Source organism: Hyperolius riggenbachi, chromosome 9 (genome assembly GCF_040937935.1).
Source record: "Hyperolius riggenbachi isolate aHypRig1 chromosome 9, aHypRig1.pri, whole genome shotgun sequence".
In the NCBI taxonomy this organism is placed as follows: Eukaryota; Metazoa; Chordata; class Amphibia; order Anura; family Hyperoliidae; genus Hyperolius; species Hyperolius riggenbachi.
In genome coordinates, this window is record NC_090654.1 from 172,495,361 (window position 1) to 172,518,143 (window position 22,783).

At 43.7% G+C, this 22,783-nt stretch overlaps 1 protein-coding gene across 25 annotated transcripts in view; it reads right to left on the reverse strand.

Annotated features, from left to right (window-relative positions):
- Positions 1–22,783, reverse strand: part of ERC2 (ELKS/RAB6-interacting/CAST family member 2) — a 1,931,514-nt gene that overhangs the window by 1,402,928 nt on the left and 505,803 nt on the right. For all 25 annotated transcript variants that reach the window (XM_068253678.1, XM_068253677.1, XM_068253691.1 and 22 more), the window contains 2 exons: positions 20,555–20,710; positions 16,240–16,407 (listed from right to left, as the gene is read on the reverse strand). In XM_068253678.1, coding sequence (XP_068109779.1) covers positions 16,240–16,407; positions 20,555–20,710 — 324 coding nt within the window. The remainder of the gene's footprint in view (positions 1–16,239; positions 16,408–20,554; positions 20,711–22,783) is intronic.

The following is a 22,783-nucleotide window of genomic DNA, read 5'->3' on the forward strand; positions in this document are numbered from 1 at the left end:
AGCAGAACGAGAACAACGACATCAGAAATTCCATCGTACTTTGCACAGCATCAGGGGAAAAATGCCTGGGCAGTTTTCTTCTGTGCAGCCAAAAATGAGGTTTGGGTAAGAAAAACAAAGTTCTGATGCTGTGAAACTGTTAAAGAAACACCAAGCCTTTTCAGTCCTGCTGAGTAGATTTTTAGTCTGGAGGTTAATTTTAAACTTCTACACAAGGGCACAGGAGGACCCAGGGACACAGACAGATTATTATATAGGATTAAACATGATATTCCCTAAAGGTAAAAGCAAATATTTCCCATCTCTAGGAATTAGTACTAATACTTTTGAAAGCTAGATTGTCTTGCACAGGCACACTGTTCACCTCCTTAACCTGACCACTGGAAGCTGCTTTGTTGTGCTCCGCTCTGTTGTCCCTCTTGCCCCCTCCATAGCAACATAATGTGCCACGCAGCTGTAGTTAACATCGCATCTGTAAAGAGTTAGTCTGTGAATGGTCACCAATGGTCACCAATCCCAGTCCCAATCCCTATGGAAAACAGTCATCGTGCGTGTGTACACATTTTAAGATTGCACAAACCTTGTCAGAAGCAACATTACACATCTAGTGATCCATGGACAGACGCTGCTAGGACTGACCTTCATGCACGCCTACACTTGTTGAGACTAAGAGCAAAATAAACTGATTTAAGTGGTCAGGACAAGACTACTCTGCTGAAATTGTGCAATTAAGTAAACATTTACTGTAACAAGGCAGTGACATCCCTGCAGCCATTTTACAATTTATTTTGAGTTCAACTTTAAATTACAATGTGCATAAAGAAACTATGCTAAAGAAAACATACAAACAGTAGGACCTAGAAATAAATAAAGCTGAGGGCTTATGACTGTGGTTTTGTGTCAAAGGACTAAAAGGGATACAAATGGATAGATGAGTGATTGGCTCAAAACAGAGAAGGAAATGAGGTGAAACATGGAAAACAGTAAGGTGGACTGCACAGAGAATAAAAAGGGTGGAGTTAGGATAATTTCAGCTGTGTGCAAATGTGCCCCACTTTCCCTCCCTTTTCTAGTGGGGGATAGCTGAAGGTGAGTGGGGAGCAGTCATTGTAGCAGTGCGGCAGAGCACAGAGGGGATTGGTTTTTGCATCGATTTTTCTGTATCCAGATTTCTGGATGTGGCTATTTAATCATTGTATGGGAAACAGATGCATGATGCAGAAATCTGCACCATGGCATCCATAATTCTGCATCAGAAAAATTGCATTTAGTGGAAACGGACTAATAGGCATTCATTGGAATATGTTCTTCTGCATCCAGAATCTACGTGTAGTAGATGCGGGCGTGGTGGGGGTCCTGGAAGAGTTCTTCGCATTAAAAATGTTGTGAGTCCACAGCTACTTTCCTTACCCAGGAGAGTGAAGAAAAGGAAATATTAATTGGTTAATATGTTTGATTTATGCTCAATAAACAGTTGCTAGGGTCCTTCTATTTCGTTTTCAGAGTCTTTCTTCAAGCAGATGGTTCAGGTGAGAATGGGAGCTAGAGGTCAAAAAGCCACACATTTATGAAATATTTTCCACTTCAGATATCTCTCACTCTCTTTTACTGACACTGTTGTGGTGTTATGTTTAGTCTTCTCACACCCGTACTGCTCAGATATAAATTACACATAAACTGTGTGTGAAAACAATCAATGTTAATTTGTAGAATGACAGAGAATGGCACAGCACCATGGCTTAAATTAAAAGTAAATTGCCTATCATTGATAATGGCATTATCCACAAATGTACCTTAAGTTAAACATAATCCAGGTAGAGGAAGTGGTTTCTAGCCAGCTGACGCAGGGAACACATTTTCAAGGCAGCGATCTGAGGCTTCCTTATGAATGTCAATAATTCATTATAAATATAGCAAAGACTATTTCTTATTTGCTCATTGAGCTGGAACAGCTGGAAACTAATAAATCATAAAGCTGTTAGTGTGTTTGGTTTGGACTTATGGAGCATTAATAAAAAAGGAGGGGGGGGGGGGTCTATGCGAATGCCAGTGAACTGTGTGTGCATTCCTAGATGTGCCTGTCTGCTGCTCACAAACATCCTGAAAATACATACCTTGCACAAATATCTTGCATATTAACAGAACGCCTTCATTCTCATTGCAGAAAATCTCTCTATATTGAGGGCCACCATGGGCATAATGTGAATGCATCAATGTTCTCTGTAAAATGCTGTGCAATATTTTGGCTCAGCATGAACGAGTAAAATCACTTATGAATTAAATGTCTTTCCTTCTGGACTATCAATACATTGACGCTACAGAAATAAATCCATGAATTAAGTGTCTTACAAAGTTTCATTCATGTCCCGAGCAGCACAAAATGTTGTGTTTAGTCACCAATGATGAAATAATGTAAAAATAACAATAAGTGTTGAAGAGCAGTCACCAAACTAAGTGGTTGGTACTCTAATTCAGGACTGGTGGTGGGATTGCGTTTGACCAATGCATTTACAAATGAGCAGGTGCCAGCTGCCTACCAGACTTTACTTGCAATGCAATTAGCATTTTCTCCTGAGTTTTCTAAAAGACTCAAAAAAACGCTACCATAGGGTAACTCTGTATTTATTGTAAAAAGTTTTAAAATCCAGTGCACTTACAATCTTTCAGTTTAAAATGAGCATATCTCAATCCACATGACCGTTTCGCGTCTCCACCGCTGCTTAGGCTCCTAAGGGATATATATATATATGGAACTGTTCCTTTATCATTTAATGGACTTGTAAATTGAATTATCTAGGTTTATGAATAGGACTTTGCATAACTTGTGGATATTGTCTGTTGAGCGCTATACTGACCTATTATTGTTTATTATAATCTGTGGGAGAGGCACAAGGCTCCCTTTTGGTATTGAGTGATCCAGATATAGAAGAGATGTGTATAACTGTATATATAAAGCATTTCCCCCATTTCCCACATGACCATAGTCCTGACAGTTTGCTGTCTGTGAACATTACTGCATTGTGGGAAATAACAGCTTTTTCCAAGTGCCAAATAAGCAATACGGTATCTCCCTCTGTGCGTAGAACAGATCACCTGGCAGAACTAAAGCCTGTGATAAATTTCAGAATGTAAATCAAGGAAAGGAAAAATTTTAAAATGGGCAAACACTGACTAAATAATGTATGAAAGAATATTGTAAAAAATAACCAATTCATTATGTTATTTTCGCCAGAGTTCATGTTTAAGTGGTACTCATTTATCTTACTTTGGGCTACTAGGGGGTTGGAAGGGACATTATTGTATATTAAGATATGTGGGCAAGATGGGAAGAGGGGGACCCAGAGCATTGTTCTTGTTCTTTATATATATATGTTTGACTTTGGTTGCATTTATGTGATGTGAAATGTTGACGCTTCAATAGTTCTATGATACGAACCCTGTGATTTGGGTAAAGAACTAGCATCAGTACCATTTATGCACTGTTCACTATATTACATCTATAGACATTACTATAATTATTGTATCAGGGGCGTAACTAGAAACCACTGGGCCCCCCTGCGAAACTTTGGATGGGGCCACCCCATCAAACCCATCTGCCCCCCACCCCCAGGCAATATACCACAAACAAAATGACTTTTTTTTTTTTTTTTAAACGCAGGCATCCCCAGCCACAAAACAGAAACCAGGCAGGCTGAGGCGCCCCCACAAAACAGAAATTAGGCAGAGAGCAGATCCAGAGACACACACAGCCAAACACACTACACACACAGCCACACACACTACATACACAGCCACACACACTACATACACAGCTACACACACAGCCGCACACACTACATACACAGCTACACACACACTACATACACAGCCACACACACACTACATACACAGCCGCTCACACTACATACACAGCCACACACACTACATACACAGCCACACATACTACATACACAGCCACACACACTACATACACAGCCACACACACTACATACACAGCTACACACACAGCCGCACACACTACATACACAGCCACACACACTACATACACAGCCACACATACTACATACACAGCCACACATACTACATACACAGCCACACACACTACATACACAACCGCTCACACTACATACACAGCCGCTCACACTACATACACAGCCGCTCACACCACATACACAGCCGCACACACTACATACACAGCCGCTCATACTACATACACAGCCGCTCACACTACATACACAGCCGTTCACACTACATACACAGCCGCTCACACTACATACACAGCCGCTCACACTACATACACAGCCGCACACACTACATACACAGCCGCTCACACTACATACACAGCCGCTCACACTACATACACAGCCGCTCACACTACATACACAGCCGCTCACACTACATACACAGCCGCACACACTACATACACAGCCGCTCACACTACATACACAGCCACACACACTACATTCACAGCCACACACACTACATACACAGCCACACACACTACATACACAGCTACACACACAGCCGCACACACTACATACACAGCTACACGCACACTACATACACAGCCACACACACTACATACACAGCCGCTCACACTACATACACAGCCGCTCACACTACATACACAGCCGCACATACTACGTATACAGCCGCACACACTACATACACAGCCGCTCACACTACATACATAGCCACTCACACTACGTACACAGCCACTCACACTACGTACACAGCCGCTCACACTACATACACAGCCGATCACACTACATACACAGCCGCTCACACTACATACACAGCCGCTCACACTACATACACAGCCGATCACACTACATACACAGCCGCTCACACTACATACACAGCCGCTCACACTACATTCACAGCCACACACACTACATACACAGCCACACACACTACATACACAGCCACACACACTACATACACAGCTACACACACAGCCGCACACACTACATACACAGCTACACGCACACTACATACACAGCCACACACACTACATACACAGCCGCTCACACTACATACACAGCCGCTCACACTACATACACAGCCGCACACACTACGTATACAGCCGCTCACACTACATACACAGCCGCTCACACTACATACACAGCTGCACACACTACATACACAGCCGCTCACACTACATACACAGCCGCTCACACTACATACACAGCCGCTCATACTACATACACAGCCGCACACACTACATACACAGCCGCTCACACTACATACACAGCCACACACACTACATACACAGCCGCTCACACTACATACACAGCCGCACACACTACATACACAGCCGCTCACACTACATACACAGCCGCTCACACTACATACACAGTCGCTCACACTACATACACAGCCGCACACACTACATACACAGCCGCTCACACTACATACACAGCCGCTCACACTACATATACAGCCGCACACACTACATACACAGCCGCACACACTACATACACAGCCGCTCACACTACATACACAGCCGCTCATACTACATACACAGCCGCACACACTACATACACAGCCGCTCACACTATATACACAGCCGCTCACACTACATACACAGCCGCACACACTACATACACAGCCACACACACAGAGACACAAAGACACTCACTACATACATAGCCACACATAGACACTCACTACACACACTACATACAAAGCCACACACAGAGAGACACACAGACACTCACTACACACATTGCATACATAGCCGCTCACACTACATACACAGCCGCTCACACTACATACACAGCCACACACACTACATACACAGCCGCTCACACTACATACACAGCCACACACACTACATACACAGCCGCTCACACTACATACACAGCCGCTCACACTACATACACAGCCGCTCACACTACATACACAGCCGCTCACACTACATACACAGCCGCACACACTACATACACAGCCGCTCACACTACATACACAGCCGCTCACACTACATACACAGCCGCTCATACTACATACACAGCCGCACACACTACATACACAGCCGCTCACACTATATACACAGCTGCTCACACACTACATACACAGCCACACACACAGAGACACAAAGACACTCACTACATACATAGCCACACATAGACACTCACTACACACACTACATACAAAGCCACACACAGAGAGACACACAGACACTCACTACACACATTACATACATACATACATACATAGCCACACACAGACAGACACACAGACACTCACTACACACTACATACATACAGAGAGACACACACTTACTACACACACTACATACACAGCGACACACACAGCGACACACACACACTACATACACACAGAGAGCCTCCGCAGCGGCAGACATGACATTTGGCCTCATTTATCACCCTGTCTGCAGGAGATTGCAGAAGAAAGAAGACTCGTAGCAGCCCACAACGGATTACCTCGCCATGGGAGTCTAGTATGCTGCGTGCTTGAGGAGGCGGGGAGGGGGGCTGATAAGGAAGCATGCAGAGGTTGACGAGAAGTATGCCTCCAGGTCCCAGTGCCCGCCTCTGCACCAGACAGCAAAAGCCTGCTCCCAATTTGTGTCATACTCGTCCGCTTGCTTGTTAATGCGTGCGGGCGGGTGGTGGGCCCCAGAGCTGCGGGCCCCCTCTCCCCTCGGGCCCCCCCCCCCCCCCGCCACCGCATCCCTTGCAGGGGCGGCAGGTACGCGCCTGTATTGCATTATGTCCTGTCAAATCTACAATACGCATATGCTGTTCTGTGAACAGATTTCTTCATCTTGTTAAACTTCTATTGAACCATGTTTCAATAAACGTGTAAAAAGAAAAAAAAAATGTTGAGTTTTAACATACAGTCATGAATATTTCCAGTTAAAAGCCCCATTGATGAATATAGACAACATTTTAGATTTACTATTATTGGGTATGTGGGGATTTTTTGTATTATTAACATACTTTTGGGCAAATTTTGGTATTGAAATAATGCCAAGTAGGAATTGGAAACATTTAATCTCAAGTATATTGTATAGGCTTTGTAGTTAAACTGTTTAGTGATGGTTAAAGCAAAACTCCAGACAAAAATACTAAAATCTTTCAACAGATAGTACTTCTATTAATAAAGTAAATATACTTATAGTAGAGTTGGTATTCCAGCAGCAAAAGCCTTAAAGAGTAACTGTCAGGCTGCAGAAGCTAATTTAAACCTCTATTCTCCTGTGTTAAACAGTTTAGAAGGAAGCCATAAAGGCATTATTGAAGATAAAAATCTCTCTTACCTTTGATGTGTTCTTATCAGAAAAGCTGTTAGACCTAAGAGGACGCAAGCCGCATACTATACTGCAAAGCATTCTGGTGCCCTCCACTCGGCTGCTAATGAGACGTTACAGCAGCTTGTAATCAGTCCAGCGCGTAGCACTGATAAATCTCCGGGCAGAGTACACTGCAGGAGTCAGCTATTGTTCCTAGCCACATGGCTCATTAATATTCACTGCACACTGTGTTATTCAGTACGAGCTTTTCTGTGATCAGGAAGCAGGCAGGACATGACGACACATTTGACAGAAAAACATGAAACCTGCCATGAGCTGTCAGGAGCATCAATCTCTGCATATACGATATAAAAATTCTGTGAAGTACAAACGTGGACAGTGAAATGCATATGTAATGTAAGTACAGCCAATCTTTAGCTACTGATATATGTGTTTATTTTCTCTGAGACCTTATACCTAACAGCTCCTCTTTAAAGAAACATTATCGATTAACATTTTCTTTTTACCTGGGATTGATAGAGTTCCTGATGTGCTGCTAAGTAGTGACGTATACATTTTGCTTGCTTATCTCTTTTGTTTACTGCATAACATTCCTTTCACTCTTAACAGACACCAAATCTGATGGCCCAGTGAACCATGAGGGGAGGAGGATTAACTCACAGGACATCTGTTAACCCTATGTGTGAGAAATCTTTCACTGGCAGCTACCTAGGCAGTGTCTCTGACTGAGCAGACAGCTGACTGAGCAGACAGACAATTGTGTGTGAAACCTGACACCACAGCTTTTCATAATTTTTTGCTTTCAGAGAAAAATACTCTGTAGTCAGATATGCAAAAAAAATTTTTTTTCTTTGTTCCAATAGAGCTAAATCCTACATGATAAATTAAAGCTTTTGCCTCTGATATTTAACATAAAAAGTAGGAAAATGTTTACACAGCTACTTTTAGACATTATTTGTACATTGTCATTTTAAAACACTTGGCTATTTATAGTGTTCTTTTTAAGCTAAATACTTACCTAACAATGGATTGGGAAACATCACAGCGATGCCTCCTGATAAACGAGGTTCCTCGATCCATCCTCCTACACGCAACATCACGCGGCGGCACAGAACGGGCATGAACGAGAGGTCAAACTATTGCAGTATTTTGCACAGGAGTCATTGGGGATCTTAAAGATCCAATCTGTTGTGATGGTCGTTATCGCTACGCATTGCCAAACGTTGTTCGTGTGATTGCGCGCCTGTGGAAACAATCGCTTATCGCTCAAAAAATCGACGGTCATTGGAAAAATCATGGTAAAAATTGCGTAGTGGGTACAGGCCTTTAAAGACAACATTTCACACAGACACAGAGTGTGTTTCCTGCTTTTTGTACCTGAAAGTATCTAGAAAGTGACTCATGCTGCCAGTTCCCATTTATGATCATTGCAGGAGATGTGCAAAGTCAAAAAATGCAAATAAATCAGGGTGCTAACATTGACTCCTAATGTGTACCCTATCAGGGCACGTGCATTAGTAGGTGCTATTACCCAGTAGAGTGAGCACTCGCAAATCCTCATAGCTCATCATACTTTATCAAAGCTTCTTCGGTGATTGGGTAAGTCAATTACTTCAGGCATTTAGAGAGGACAGGCAAGAAAAGGAAGCTAGTGAACCAGTGACAAGGTCATGGGTGACAAAGGATGAGTGACCAATGGAACTTGGGTGATCCAGTTTCAGAAAAAAGCTTTTGTAGCACTACTTGCTGAAATACTTATTAATGGCCATGAGAGAAAGGTGTGAGAACACACAGTGCATTGCAACTTGCTGCACAGCCACATACTAGGTAGAGTGCACACAATGGCCCGTGTGCCCCATAGAGTTTGGCCGAACAGTTCGCCTGCGAACGGTTCCATGCGAACTTCCGTGGTTCGCGTTCGCGTCCCGCAGGCGAACGTTTGCGGATGTTCGCTTCGCCCCATAATGCACCATGGAGGGTCAACTTTGACCCTCTACATCACAGTCAGCAGGCCCAGTGTAGCCAATTAGGCTACACTAGCCCCTGGAGCCCCACCCCCCTTATATAAGGCAGGCAGCGGCGGCCATTACGGTCAATCGTGTGCCTGCATTAGTGAGAGTAGGGCGAGCTGCTGCAGACTGTCTCTCATAGGGAAAGATTAGATAGGCTTAGCTTGTTCCTGGCTGCATACCTGTTCTGTGAACCCACCACTGCATACCTGTTCATTGAACCCGCCACTGCATACCTGTTCTGTGAACCCACCACTGCATACCTGTTCAGTGTACCTGCCAGGCTGCCACTGCATACCTGTTCTGTGAACCCACCACTGCATACCTGTTCAGTGAACCTGCCAGGCTGCCACTGCATACCTGTTCTGTGAACCCACCACTGCATACCTGTTCTGTGAACCCACCACTGCATACCTGTTCAGTGAACCCACCACTGCATACCTGTTGTGTTCTGTGAACCCGCCACTGCATACCTGTTCTGTGAACCCACCACTGCATACCTGTTGTGTTCAGTGAACCCGCCACTGCATACCTGTTCTGTTCAGTGGACCCGCCACTGTATACCTGTTCAGTGAACCCGCCACTGCATACCTGTTGTGTTCAGTGAACCTGCCACTGCATACCTGTTCTGTGAACCCGCCACTGCATACCTGTTCTGTGAACCCACCACTGCATACCTGTACTGTGAACCCACTACTGCATACCTGTTCAGTGAACCCACCACTGCATACCTGTTCAGTGAACCCACCACTGCATACCTGTTCAGTGAACCTGCACTCTCGCCATGGTGCGCACCAGTCCAGCACGGCCATCACTACACAAACAGCTGTTTGCGGTGCGTTACACGGTGAGTTTGGTGTGTCAGTGTGAAGCAGTACCTTAATTACACTACCTGATTGATGTATACACATGCAAGATGTTTTAAAGCACTTTAGGCCTGTCATTTAGCATTCAATGTGATTTCTGCCCTTAAAACGCTGCTTTGCGTCAAATCCAGATTTTTCCCGGGGACTTTTGGCGTGTATCCCACTCCGCCATGCCCCCCTCCAGGAGTTAGACCCCTTGAAACATCTTTTTCATCACTTTTGTGGCCAGCATAAATTTTTTTTTTCAAAGTTCGCATCCCCATTGAAGTCTATTGCGGTTCGCAAACTATAACGCGAACCGAACCTTCCGCGGAAGTTCGTGAACCCGGTTCGCGAACCTAAAATCGGAGGTTCGGCCCAACTCTAGTGCCTAATTAAAAGTTTCCAAAATTAACACAAGGGCACTGAAACTGGACCATTGCACAAGAAGGTGGTCTGATCTGGTGAATTGGGTTTCCTTTGGCCTCCAAATCTCTCAGATCTCAATTAGATATGGCATCTGTGGAAAAATACACAAGTCTGGTCCATGGAGATCCCACCTCACAACTCCTGAAACATAAATGATGATAAACATCTTGTTGACAATCTGACAGATGCCACAGGACAACTTCTTGTGAAACCCATGTCCCAATATGTCAGGGATATTTTCATACCGCCATATTAGGCATGTTGTGGCTGACTAGTACATGTCCCTTACCTTACTCCTGTGGACGGAGAACTTTATCAATAGAAACACCTTAAATGATTAAGTTTCCCCTTGGTGTTATGATATTTATATGGTTATATGTGTTATAGGTACCTACATGGATTACTGACAGACTAAATCAGTAATAAAGGGATACTGTTGTCAGTGGAGCCTCAGCCACAGCCTTTCATGCCTCACTGACACCAGTCAAACCCATTAAATCACATCACGGAAGTACTTGTGTGGATTTCTGCTTGGACATTTAACGGTTGGGTGTTATAACTCAGACGTCTGATTATATGGTGATCTGCAGAATCACCAATAATGCAGACACTATACCTGATTATGTGGCGATCTGCAGAATCACCAATAATGCTGGTATAGCAACCAAGAGAGTGTGTGAATAGTGCTTGGTGCAACCGTAACTTTAATAGTTTTGTGAGACCTTACCAGAGGAGCTGGCAAGGTACTATTAGTCACTTAAAGGAACAGTAGCGATGCCACCCCAGAAGGCTGGTAGGTAAATAGCACACTTTACCAGTGGCGAGGGCCCACTGGTGAGTATAGTGGTCAGACAGGCTAAGTTCGGCAACAGAGAGGTAGTATCAGTACAGAAATCAGAAGGCAAAAGAGTAATCGGTAATCAGGCAAGAGGTTCAGCAACTTGAGGCAGATAAGCTAAAGTACAGAATCAGTAAGATATAGCAAAGTCAGAGTATAGCCAGAGTCAAACACAGGTAATCAATACAATAAGATCAAAGCACACCGGATACTAGTCTAAGGTCTGAGCGCTAACACGTAAGTATTCACGACAGTAGACAGAGACTGAATGGCAAACAAAGGCTCATGAGGAAGAGGGAGACTCCCAGTCACTCCCACCTCGGATTTCCGCCAATCCGAGCGGCGAGAGTCATCCCTGACGTCAGCCGACCGGCAGGTCAGCTGACGCGCCATCTGCTGGTATAAAGGTCCTGTCTCCGCGAGCGCTCGCGCGAGACAGCAACCGTATGAGCTGGCGACAAGACTGCTCTTGGCGTGCTAGACGCCGAGAGCAGAAAACACAACTGAGTGCAGGGAATGGCGGCGGAGACACCCTGCCCGCCCGCAGCCGCCAGGTCCATGATTGTTACAGTACCCCCCCCCCCCCTCTAGCCGTGGACTCTGGACACGCTCCCTGAACTTCCCCCTCCCTCCTTATTCACCATAAACTTAACAGGATGGGAGGGAGAAGACTGGGCTTGTTCAGGGCGGGAGGGAAAGGGATGTCCCTGCCTCAAAGACCCAAGATGCCAGGCAGAAAATGGTCTTGACCTCCTGGCCCTGGCTGGCAAAGCCCAACATCTATCTGTTGGACTGACCCTCCAAACCGTCATTTGTTCTCCACTATCTACCCAGGAGGAGTCCGAACTGGCAGTCTGCTCAACTTGAAGTCCCATAGCTGCAATCACTACATTTTCAGGAAGAATGCCAACTGGGGTGAGTGACTGTACAGACTCTGGCTCAAAACACCTCGAGAGTGCATCAGCTTTACCATTTTTGCTGCCCGGCCTAAAGGTAATGACAAAGCTGAACCGAGTAAAAAATAGGGACCACCGAGCCTGCCTAGGAGTGAGTCGCTTGGCACCTCAATATATTCTAAGTTTTTATGATCTGTAAAAACCGTAATAGTGTGCTGAGCCCCTTCAAGCCAGTGACGCCACTCCTCCAATGCAAGCTTGAGGGCCAGTAATTTGCGATTCCCAATATCATAATTCCTTTCCGCTGGAGAGAACTTTCTGGAGAAATATGCACACGGATGCAATCTGCCCTGAAGGAAGGAGTGCTGGGACAGCACAGCCCCCAACCCAATCTCCGAAGCATCCACTTCCACCACAAAAGGAAGGGACACATCTACATGTTTTAACCACTTCACCACTGAGGGGGTTTACCCCCTGACCACCAGAGCAATTTTCACCTTTCAGCGCTCCTTCCATTCATTCGTCTATAACTTTATCATTACTTATCACAATTTGTGTAAAAGTAATTTATTTGTATGTGAAAAATGTGTAGGGTGTAGTTTTACTATTTGGCCACAAGATGGCCACAGTAACTTTTAGTTTTAATGCGACCTCCAAGCGTCCTTCCGGAAGCTTGGAGGAAGTACTTGGAGGCTGGGTAAGTGTTTACTTTTCACAATGATCGCGCTGCTCATCGGAGAGCAGCGGATCATTGCGGGGCTTAGATCAACGAACGGGAATGGATTTTCCCGTTCATTGATCTCCGGGCGAGCGGGCGGCGGCGTGTTTACTAGCGGCGGGCGGCGTGTTTACGAGCAGGAGTGCGGACAGCGGCGGGAACGCGGAAAGTACGAATTTCTCCGTCCCTGGGGGTTAAAGGATGGAAAAAGGGATGGAGAAATTCGTACGGGCGGGGGGAAAGTGGTTAAGATGGGGGCGGAACAAAACAACTCTTTAAGTGAGGAGAACGCCATATGTGCATCTGACGACCAGTTGTAGGTGTCTGCCCCCTTTCTTGTAAGATCCGGCAACAGAGAGGTAGTATCAGTACAGAAATCAGAAGGCAGAAGAGTAATCGGTAATCAGGCAAGAGGTTCAGCAACTTGAGGCAGATAAGCTAAAGTACAGAATCAGTAAGCTATAGCAAAGTCAGCGTATAGCCAGAGTCAAACACAGGTAATCAATACAATAAGAACAATATCAACAATAATCCTAGTCTTGTGTGAAATCCCTGGTTTCCTCCCAGATCAAAGCACACCGGATACTAGTCTAAGGTCTGAGCGCTAACACGTAAGTATTCACGGCAGCAGACAGAGACTGAATGGCAAACGAAGGCTTATGAGGAAGAGGGAGACTCTCAGCCACTCCCACCTCGGATTTCCGCCAATCCGAGCGGCGAGAGTCATCACCGATGTCACCGAGGTCAGCTGACGCGCCTTCTGCTGGCATAAAGGTCCTGTCTCCGCGAGACAGCAACCGTATGAGCTGGTGACAAGACTGCTCTCGGCTAGCTAGACGCCGAGAGCAGAAAACAGAACTGAGTGCAGGGAATGGCGGCGGCGGAGACACCCTGCCCGCCCGCAGCCACCAGGTCCATGATTGTTACAGGACATTTTGGAATGTAGCTATAGTGGCAAAAACTTAACAAGTAAGGCTGTAGGATAATCAGCCAACTTACCTAGTGCCCACCAAGCTGCTCCTTATGTATCAATAATTGTATTTTTTTCCTGTCTTTGGAACAATAGTACCACCAATCCACTGAAAAGGAATATCTGAGATAGATTTGTGAATGAGAGAGAAAATGGTGGCAGTCGGAATAAGTTGTCTAGGGAAAATTGAATTTGACTGCAGTTCTATTCTCTTGAGAAATGTATAAATCAAGCTGTCCTACTATAGTAAACATTGTACTAAAGGCATCTGTTTTCCAAACTCTGTTGTGCAACAGGTCTGGCAAATTGCCATATTGTATGTTCTTGTCCGGAAGCTGTACATGTGCTTTAGAGGCTTTACAAGGTCCTTAGTATGTTATATGTTCAATGCCGCTAAGGCATGCATACCTACAGCGGTTCTGGATGTGCAGCCCTGCTTTCAGGGGCATACAGAAATTATTTGCGTATTTAGGAGTGATGCATCATGGGAAAACACAATTGTTCACTTACAGCTGAATTATCCCAAATACCTTCTGTTTCAAGAAACATTACATTTAGTGTACACTGTGAAAATCAACAGAGTAACCAAGCAGCTTAGGGTGACCCAAACTACTAGGAATGTATAGGGGGATGAAAGGAACCAAAAAGCCCTCCTACTAAAAAAGCAAAGCTTGGTGTAATTGCCTTCTTAAAACAGAAGGAAATTTGCAATAATTCAGTTATAAATGAACATTTGTGGTTACCCACAATGCACACCTACTAAATATGCAAATTATCCCTTTCCGCCCTTGTTAAGCCAAGCAAGCATCCAGAACCGCTGGTTTATAGCAAGCCTATAGCTTTAAGTTTTACACAGCCATACCAAACCCACATGTAGACAGCCTGTTTCGGACTTTTGGTCCTCATCAGTACATGGCAGGGATTGATAAGGCTGTATGAAATAGGGCTTGGTCGAGTACAACAGAGTAACCAAGCAGCTTAGGGTGACCCAAACTACTAGGAATGTATAGGGGGATGAAAGGAACCAAAAAGCCCTCCTACTAAAAAAGCAAAGCTTGGTGTAATTGCCTTCTGTGAAAATCATCATCCAATCACCATCATCCAATCACCATCATCCAAATAGGAGTTTGGAAGGATCAACAAGATTATGGAAATGAATGATTATGGAAATGAATGAAATTATTGCCACAAGCAAGGTCCCCTTGGATCGAGTTATTATTATTATTATTATTATTATTATTATTATTATTATTTAGTATTTATATAGCGCCGACATATTACGCAGCGCTGTACAGCGTATATATATATATATATCTTGTCACTAACTGTCCCTCAAAGGAGCTCACAATCTAATCCCTTGCCATATGTCTATATTATGTATTGTAAGTACTGTAGTCTAGGGCCAATTTTAGAGGGAGCCAATTAACTTATCTGTATGTTTTTGGAATGTGGTGCCCGGAGGAAACCCACACAGACACGGAGAGAACATACAAACTCTTTGCAGATAGTGCCCTGGCTGGGATTCGAACCAGGGACCCAGCGCTGCAAGGCGAGAGAGCTAACCACTACGCCACCGTGCTGCCCACAGTATAAATCTATTATGTGACTTGTTACATTAAATGTAGGTTCCAGGTTTCATATCTTGATACCCTCCTTGCTTTTCTTCTCATCATCTCCTCTACCCCTCTCCCTTTCCTCTTTTTCCTCCCTTCCCTTTTTTCTCTTCCTCACTTCCCCCTCCCCTTGACATCTTACTATCTATGTTGACAGAAGAAATAAACTAGGCCAAAAGAACTAGCTCGGCATGACAAAGGAGTCTAGTGCCACAGCAAGGATGGGTAAGTACATATGTGTACGACAGGATGCAAGTGATTGATGTAACAAAAAAGATTATAAAGACATTTGTGATAAATGTAGCAAACTACAGAGAGAGAAATTTGCATATTTTCCATGCACAACCCCCCTAAAGCTTCCCTGAGCCTTTCCAGGCTTGAATAAGTATTATCACTTGCACTTTCTGGCTACCTTTAGCAATTATGCCAATAAACAGCTGAACCTAGTTGAGCTGTGTGCAAATAACTCCTTCAAGTCTACTCTGTAATGTTATTCTTTTCGGCCTAATAGTCATTTGAACATTTTTTCTCATAGTAGAGGCCAATAAAAAAACAATTACTTAATCTGTCAGAATAGGTTAGAGCAGATTCACAATATAGCACGTGATTAATGAGGGTGCAGCAGTCGGCGAATAAGTGTACCTCTGTCTGAAGGATTGCAGCCCTCTGTTCTTTGGCAGTAAGAGATTCCTTAAGTACTTCAATGTGTTGCTTGCAGTCTGAATTCTGATTGCCAAGAGTTTCCAGCTTGGTTTGTAAGGCAAGAAGTTCAGATTCCTTTTTCGACAGTTCCAGCTTCAACTGGTCAATCTGAAGAATGATAATATTTTAACATAATTCATTATAATCATTTTCCGAGCAAGTATAAATTGGAACACTTGGATTTAATAATGTAGCACACTGATGGATTATACACTGGACTTTCTGGGCTGTAGTCTGCACCCTAATACATTGGGGTCCTGACCTTCTGCATTCAATTTTAAATACTGCAAATTAACACCATTATAAGAAATGGGATTGTCATGTTAGAAGACCACTGTCACAATAAAAACTGTATAATTCAAAATAGATGTGTACACATACATATTAGAGGTGCATTTCTCCAAAAGTAAAAGGCACTGTGAATTATTTTCCTATGTGGCAGTTACAGCATTTGTTATAATCTGACAGCTCTGAACCTGTTTCAGACAGGTTTTGGACTAGTTGATCTCTTCATGAGGTAGTTGTAGGATTGCCATTCTTTTGAAAAGTACTACCTGGACAGTAGTGGCATAGTCCAACTGTCAGAATAGGGAACATTTGTATAGGCATATTGACTGCCATCTTTGTATACAGTAGGTCTTTTACTTTTGAAAATAATAAAGGACCCATTAAAAACTCCCCATGAGGATATATACTAGTCCAGTCTTGGTAAGATATTCAGAGCTGTCAGAGCAAAAATACCAACTCAAAATGACAGTGACATAGAAAAAAGTAATTTATACAACTAATATGCATGTAAAGATGTCTATTTTCAAAGGCAATGGTCCTTTAACCAAAACACTTGGATGTATAATTGTGCTATACTTATGAACAGTTTTAATTTTGTATTTTAAAGTGAATTAAGGTTTCCCCCGAGTGATCCATAGTTGTTTAGGCTACATTTACCTGATTCAGGTGCAGTTATCCTAGGTTGTAACAATCACTCATCCACACCTCAACTGAAAGGACAACTGTAACACGAGGACTATGGAGGCTGCCATATTCGTTCCTTTAAAGCAATACCAGTTGCCTGACCATCCTGCTGATCCTCTGCCTCTAATACTTTTAACCACAGACCCTGAACAAGCATGCAGCAGAACAGGCGTTACTGACATTATTGTCAGATCTGACAAGATTAACTGCATGCTGCATATTCGTATCTCCCACTTGAGCCACTAGGAAACATGGACATTACCTTGCACATCAGTTGTCCTTTCAGTTACAACTGACAGCAACTGATATACTATTGACAGCAAATTATATATTTTAGTTCTGACAAGATTTTGGGCAAAATCCCAAGGGGGCTGATGCACAAACTACCAGTGAATATGTCATGCGCAATGAGCGCACAGTAAATCTAGCAGTACTGACATCAGGGGAGTAGGGATAATCAATGAGATGCAAATAATTTCTCCTAATGTTCAAATTACATGCAAATTATATGCAGTTTGACATTAGACCAGTCAGAATAACTTCCTGTCAACTGTTATTGGTTCAAGTTCAAGCTTCATATCATTTTTATGAAAATTGAATATTACAAGAAATGATTTGCATCTCGTTAATCATCCCAACAGGGAAGTAGCATGCAAAAATGTTTGTGTAATGATCTGCTCAGCTGCCTGTGCAGGCAGGTAGCTTTTTGACCATTGTTTAGGTTTGCATGCTGCAGGACTCTGGAAAGGAGAGCTTCTGTCAGTTTTGCAGCTTGTGCTTGCTGAGGAATTTGCATACGTTGTCATGCAAATTGCCTCGCTACATTCATTGGAGGCGTGTACTATAAGTACTATGTGTTTCCCACAATGCTTGACTGGTCATAAGGATTCCTTCCTGTGAAACACTCCTGGAGGAGTGTCAGCCTTACTCTCTGTTTGAAGATTAGCTTAGAGTAATTCCTGGAAACTGCACTAGGCAGGTTTCCTTAGTGCAGTTAGGATTGCTTATATGTGTTTGTTCTGTTGCGATTGTCCTGTCCCAGCGGTGGTCGACAGGAAATCGTTCTGATCTCTGTTCTTGGAGTATAGCTGGTGCAGCGGTTGCTACCAGCTATCTCTTCTGATCTGTCTCCTTGGATCGCGCTAGCCTCTTTTCGCTAGTGCTGTGGATCCTTCTGTTCTGCCTCCCTGGATCGCACTAGCATCCTGCGCTAGTGCTGTGGATCCTTCTGTTCTGCTACTCTGTACCTGGCTCGCACTAGCATCCTGCGCTAGTGCTGTAGATCCTTCTGTTCTGTCTCCCTGGATCGCACTAGCATCCTGCGCTAGTGCTGTGGATCCTTCTGTTCTGCTACTCTGTACCTGGATCGCACCAGCATCCTGCGCTAGTACTGTGGATCCTTCTGTTCTGTCTTCCTGGATCGCGCTAGCCACTTTCGCTAGTGCTGTGGATCCTATCTCTCGCTTGTCCCTGTTTTCGTGTGTCTGTCTTGTCTGCTACGAACGCTTGCTGGAGGCTCGGTGAGGTAACCGTTAAGCAAGCGCTCGCGTCCTCTGTTACATGTTTGTCTGTCGATGGTTAGTTAGGCGTGCTTGTCTCTATTGTGCTTATCACGTGGAGACCGCGCATGAACGCGTGCACTGTTGCGAATGAGTGCGGTGTTTGAGTTCAGTTAGCGTTTGTTATTTTCCGTATCTCCTCATTGTATGATTTGCTGTGCCTTTGCTATCCTCGTATTCTGTTCTGATCTGCCTTGTGTCACTTTTGGCAATCGCCTTTCTTGCGGTATCTGCTGTTGTGTGTGCGCTGTCGCGGGGTGGCGACTAGATTGGCGCACACACATACAACCTGTCCCTTTGCTCGTTCTCATTCGCAATCGCTTCTCTTGCGATTGCGTTCTGCGCTTCGTACAATTCCTGTCTGGCATTTGTGGAGGTACAGAGGATTGGTTCCTCTGCACTCCTCAGCGCCATTTGCCGACAGGAATTTCCCTCTACGGGTGCGTAGCACTTTTTGCTGGGTTCCTGCAATTATACGCTTGTGGAGGATTTCTGTCGTATCAGCGCACGCGTTGTGCGCTGATCACGGAGAAAGTTCCACAATCGTTACAGTTTGTTTGTTTTTTCAGCTAAATATTACCACATTTATGATGCATTGTGGCCTGAAGAGCTGTCCCCATACTGCATTTCAACACTCATCTACAAATCCTGCCTGTTTCATCTACAAATCCTGCCTCTTTCTTTCACACTCTCTCTCTTTTTGATTGAAAATCCTTTGTAGAAGTGTTGGCTGACTGAAAAACAATGTCTTTCAGGGTGTTATCCATTTTAGCTATCATAGGCTACAAATAAACTGTAGATTACTGTGTACCAGCAGGGACATGCTGGGCCCTGCCAACCTTGCAGTTGACAGTGACAGAGGATCTACTTCCTAGCTTTGAATTGTGACATTGGGATTATGAACTTCAGCAATTGTCTGAGAGAAGAAAACAAAAAAAAATCAATCTGCAAGTAGTGTTGAAAGGGTGCCAATTTATGTATTGCATTGAAAGATGCCATAATCTGGGCAAAGGCAATCCTGGGTTAAAATGCTTCGCTTATCTGGCTCACAAACACTTCACGATCAGGTGCTTGGAAAAAAATGACTGGAAAAGTTAATGAATCTATAAACAAGTATGTACAAGAGGGGACCTATGACCAGGGCCGGGCCGAGGCATAGGCTGGAGAGGCTCCAGCCTCAGGGCGCAGTGTAGAAGGGGGCGCAGAATTAATTCAGCTGTCATTCCTAATTGTGTTTGAAGCAGAAAGGAATAATAAAAGGGCATACATGGCAGTGACTGCAAGCCAGATAACTAGGTATTAAGGTGTTGGGGGCCATGGGCTGCCTCTTAGTCTAATAGCAATCAGTGTGTGACGGCTGGGGAGGCAGGGATGGAGGGGCGCACTTTGCTGTCTCAGCCTTGGGTGCTGGAGGACCTTGTCCCGGCTCTGCCTATGACTTAAATAAATAACAGGATACATGGAGTCAAAGGTAATGCAATGTACTAAAATAGATGTTTAAAATGAATATACTGAACCAGAGCAATTTAAATACAGTATATACAGATTTACTGCTTGTCTTCAAAGTGCACCTTATTGTAATAATCTAAATAATAAAGTCACTCATAAGTAGAAGCAAATATAAATGGGGATGGTACTGCTCATACTGGTCATATTGCACACAATAAACTATAAACTTGTAATCAACAGCCTATACATGTTACCTAATACATAAACAAACTTACTTTGCTTTTCATAAACTTTGAATGACTTTTGTAAACTTCCATCTGTTTGATCTCCTCCTCTCTGTCTTCAGTGTTCAGGACGCCATTCGTTTTTATGATTTGGATTTCATCTTCAAGGTCTCGAATGTTTCTTTCAAGGGATGCAATTTTGGTATCCTGCATAAGGAAAAAGACATGGCCATATATCAAAGGAGATTAAAAAGTGGTTAAATAGTATGTATAGTAAAATTCCTTTAATCTAGCGTTCCGTAATTCAATATTCTGGATTACAATTTACCTAAGATCAGAGACAAATACTTAATACTAAATGCTCATACTCACAACCCTATAATGGCAGGGTTGACCACTTTGCCTCAGGGGTCCCAATTAAATTACAGGTCCTAAAAGTCTTGAGACATATAAGTCTTTTATCACCCTACATCCCACACAGTTTACTGGCTAGCTATGTTGCTGATTAAATGATCCTTACGCCTGTGCATAGTCAAACTTGCCTGGCACATTAAACTAATGGACTTAAGCATCACAAGGATGATATTAGGGAAGGTGCTGGGTGAATTCTAATGTTTTTGTAGAGTTACCTTCCGTGCCATGCATCACTTAATATCTTAGTGCTTCCCTTTTAGCCCTTCTCCAATGGGGTAACCTATTTTTCTCTTGATTGAAAACATAAATGGGAAGGAAGGGATTAAAGTGGCTTGAGGGAAAAGGGTGAAAATATAATGGGCCCTATCCTATTCCCTGAGGCTGAGTTTCCATTGGTGCGATTCCCGTCCGTTTCCCTACATGCAAATTCAGATGCAGAATTACAGCCCACCGAAATCATTCATCTGCTTCCGAAGTCGCATATGGAGAAAGAAAAAAATCGGAGTGCCTGCAAAATTGTTGGGGACATTTTATCCGAATTCCCATAGCTGTGCATTGGATTGGTGTGGCTGTTGGATCCAGATATGATTTGCATCAACACGGATGATTGAGTAGTGGACGTGGCACCCTAGTGAAAATATAGCCTACAAGCATTATGCGCTGGTGAGTTTTAAAACCAGGCGTCTATTCAACTCTGCACCCAGATGGGCAGTAAAGAACTCTCGTGGTCAATTTTATCACCCAGTAAGTTCTTTACCCCCATCTAATTGTCCCTTTCGTGCTCCCGAAAAGCGATGCTTCCCATAAAACATGACGGCAGATGGGTGTTACTTTGCATCTACTTGAAGCAGGTGCAAATTCTGTATCACTCATCTGACGCTGCATCTGGGAGCCTCCTTAATAAGGAGACCCCAGGAGCCCATCGTTTAAAAAGGTAAAGAGAGTCATTTTTTACACCCTACCTATTTAGTGGAAAAAAAAACACATTACATTTAATTGATGAAACAAAAAAAACCCTTCTATTTATTTTCATCTGCCCCTTCTTTCTTTTGCTTTGCCTTATTTTCCTTCAGCAGCTTCCTTGACCATTATCACTACCCACCGCTACTTTTCCAAGCCTCCCCCTGCCCCGCTGGTCTTCACACCACACCTCCCTGCAGCTCTACCAGCCACCTTCGGCCCCATCACTACCTGTCCCCACACGGCTGACATGTTGTGAGGAGTATTCCCATTGTTCAGTTTAATAGACTCTAATTTAACTATAACCAACCTTAAAACGTTTTCAGACCTTAACATTAGCCCTCCCTATCCTTCCAAGCCAAAAAAATGATTAAAGCTTATCAGCATCAAAAATAATCATTAAAACTTTCGGCCTTAACCAATAAAAAATAAAATGATGTGAGCTTAACACTCATTAATTAGACAGATAGGGGATAAAGAACACTTTTTCTAATAAACTTGTTATGGCTTCATAGCTAATCAGCTTTCAGGTTAGCCCATGATCAACCTAATAGCTGATTCAATACTGGCTGAGGAAATAAGTGTAAGGGCCTGTACACACTGCTGCGCTTGCGTTGCGTTTTTAAAAACGCATGCGTTTTTAAAAACGCAAGGTCTTTTGAAAAATAATGAAAATCGTGAGGACCTGTACACACTGGTGCGATGCGTTTTTAGAAAAACGCAATCGCAGTGCCTGCTGCGCTTTTTTAAGCGCAGCGCATGAAAAACGCATTAAAAACGCATGCGCTTGCGTTTTTGCCTGCGTTTTTCAGAAGTCAGTATCCCAGAAGACTCTGCAATCTCCTGATTCCTGTTGAAATGTAAACTAGAAAAAAAACAAAGTATTCTTTAGCCAATCAGCAATTA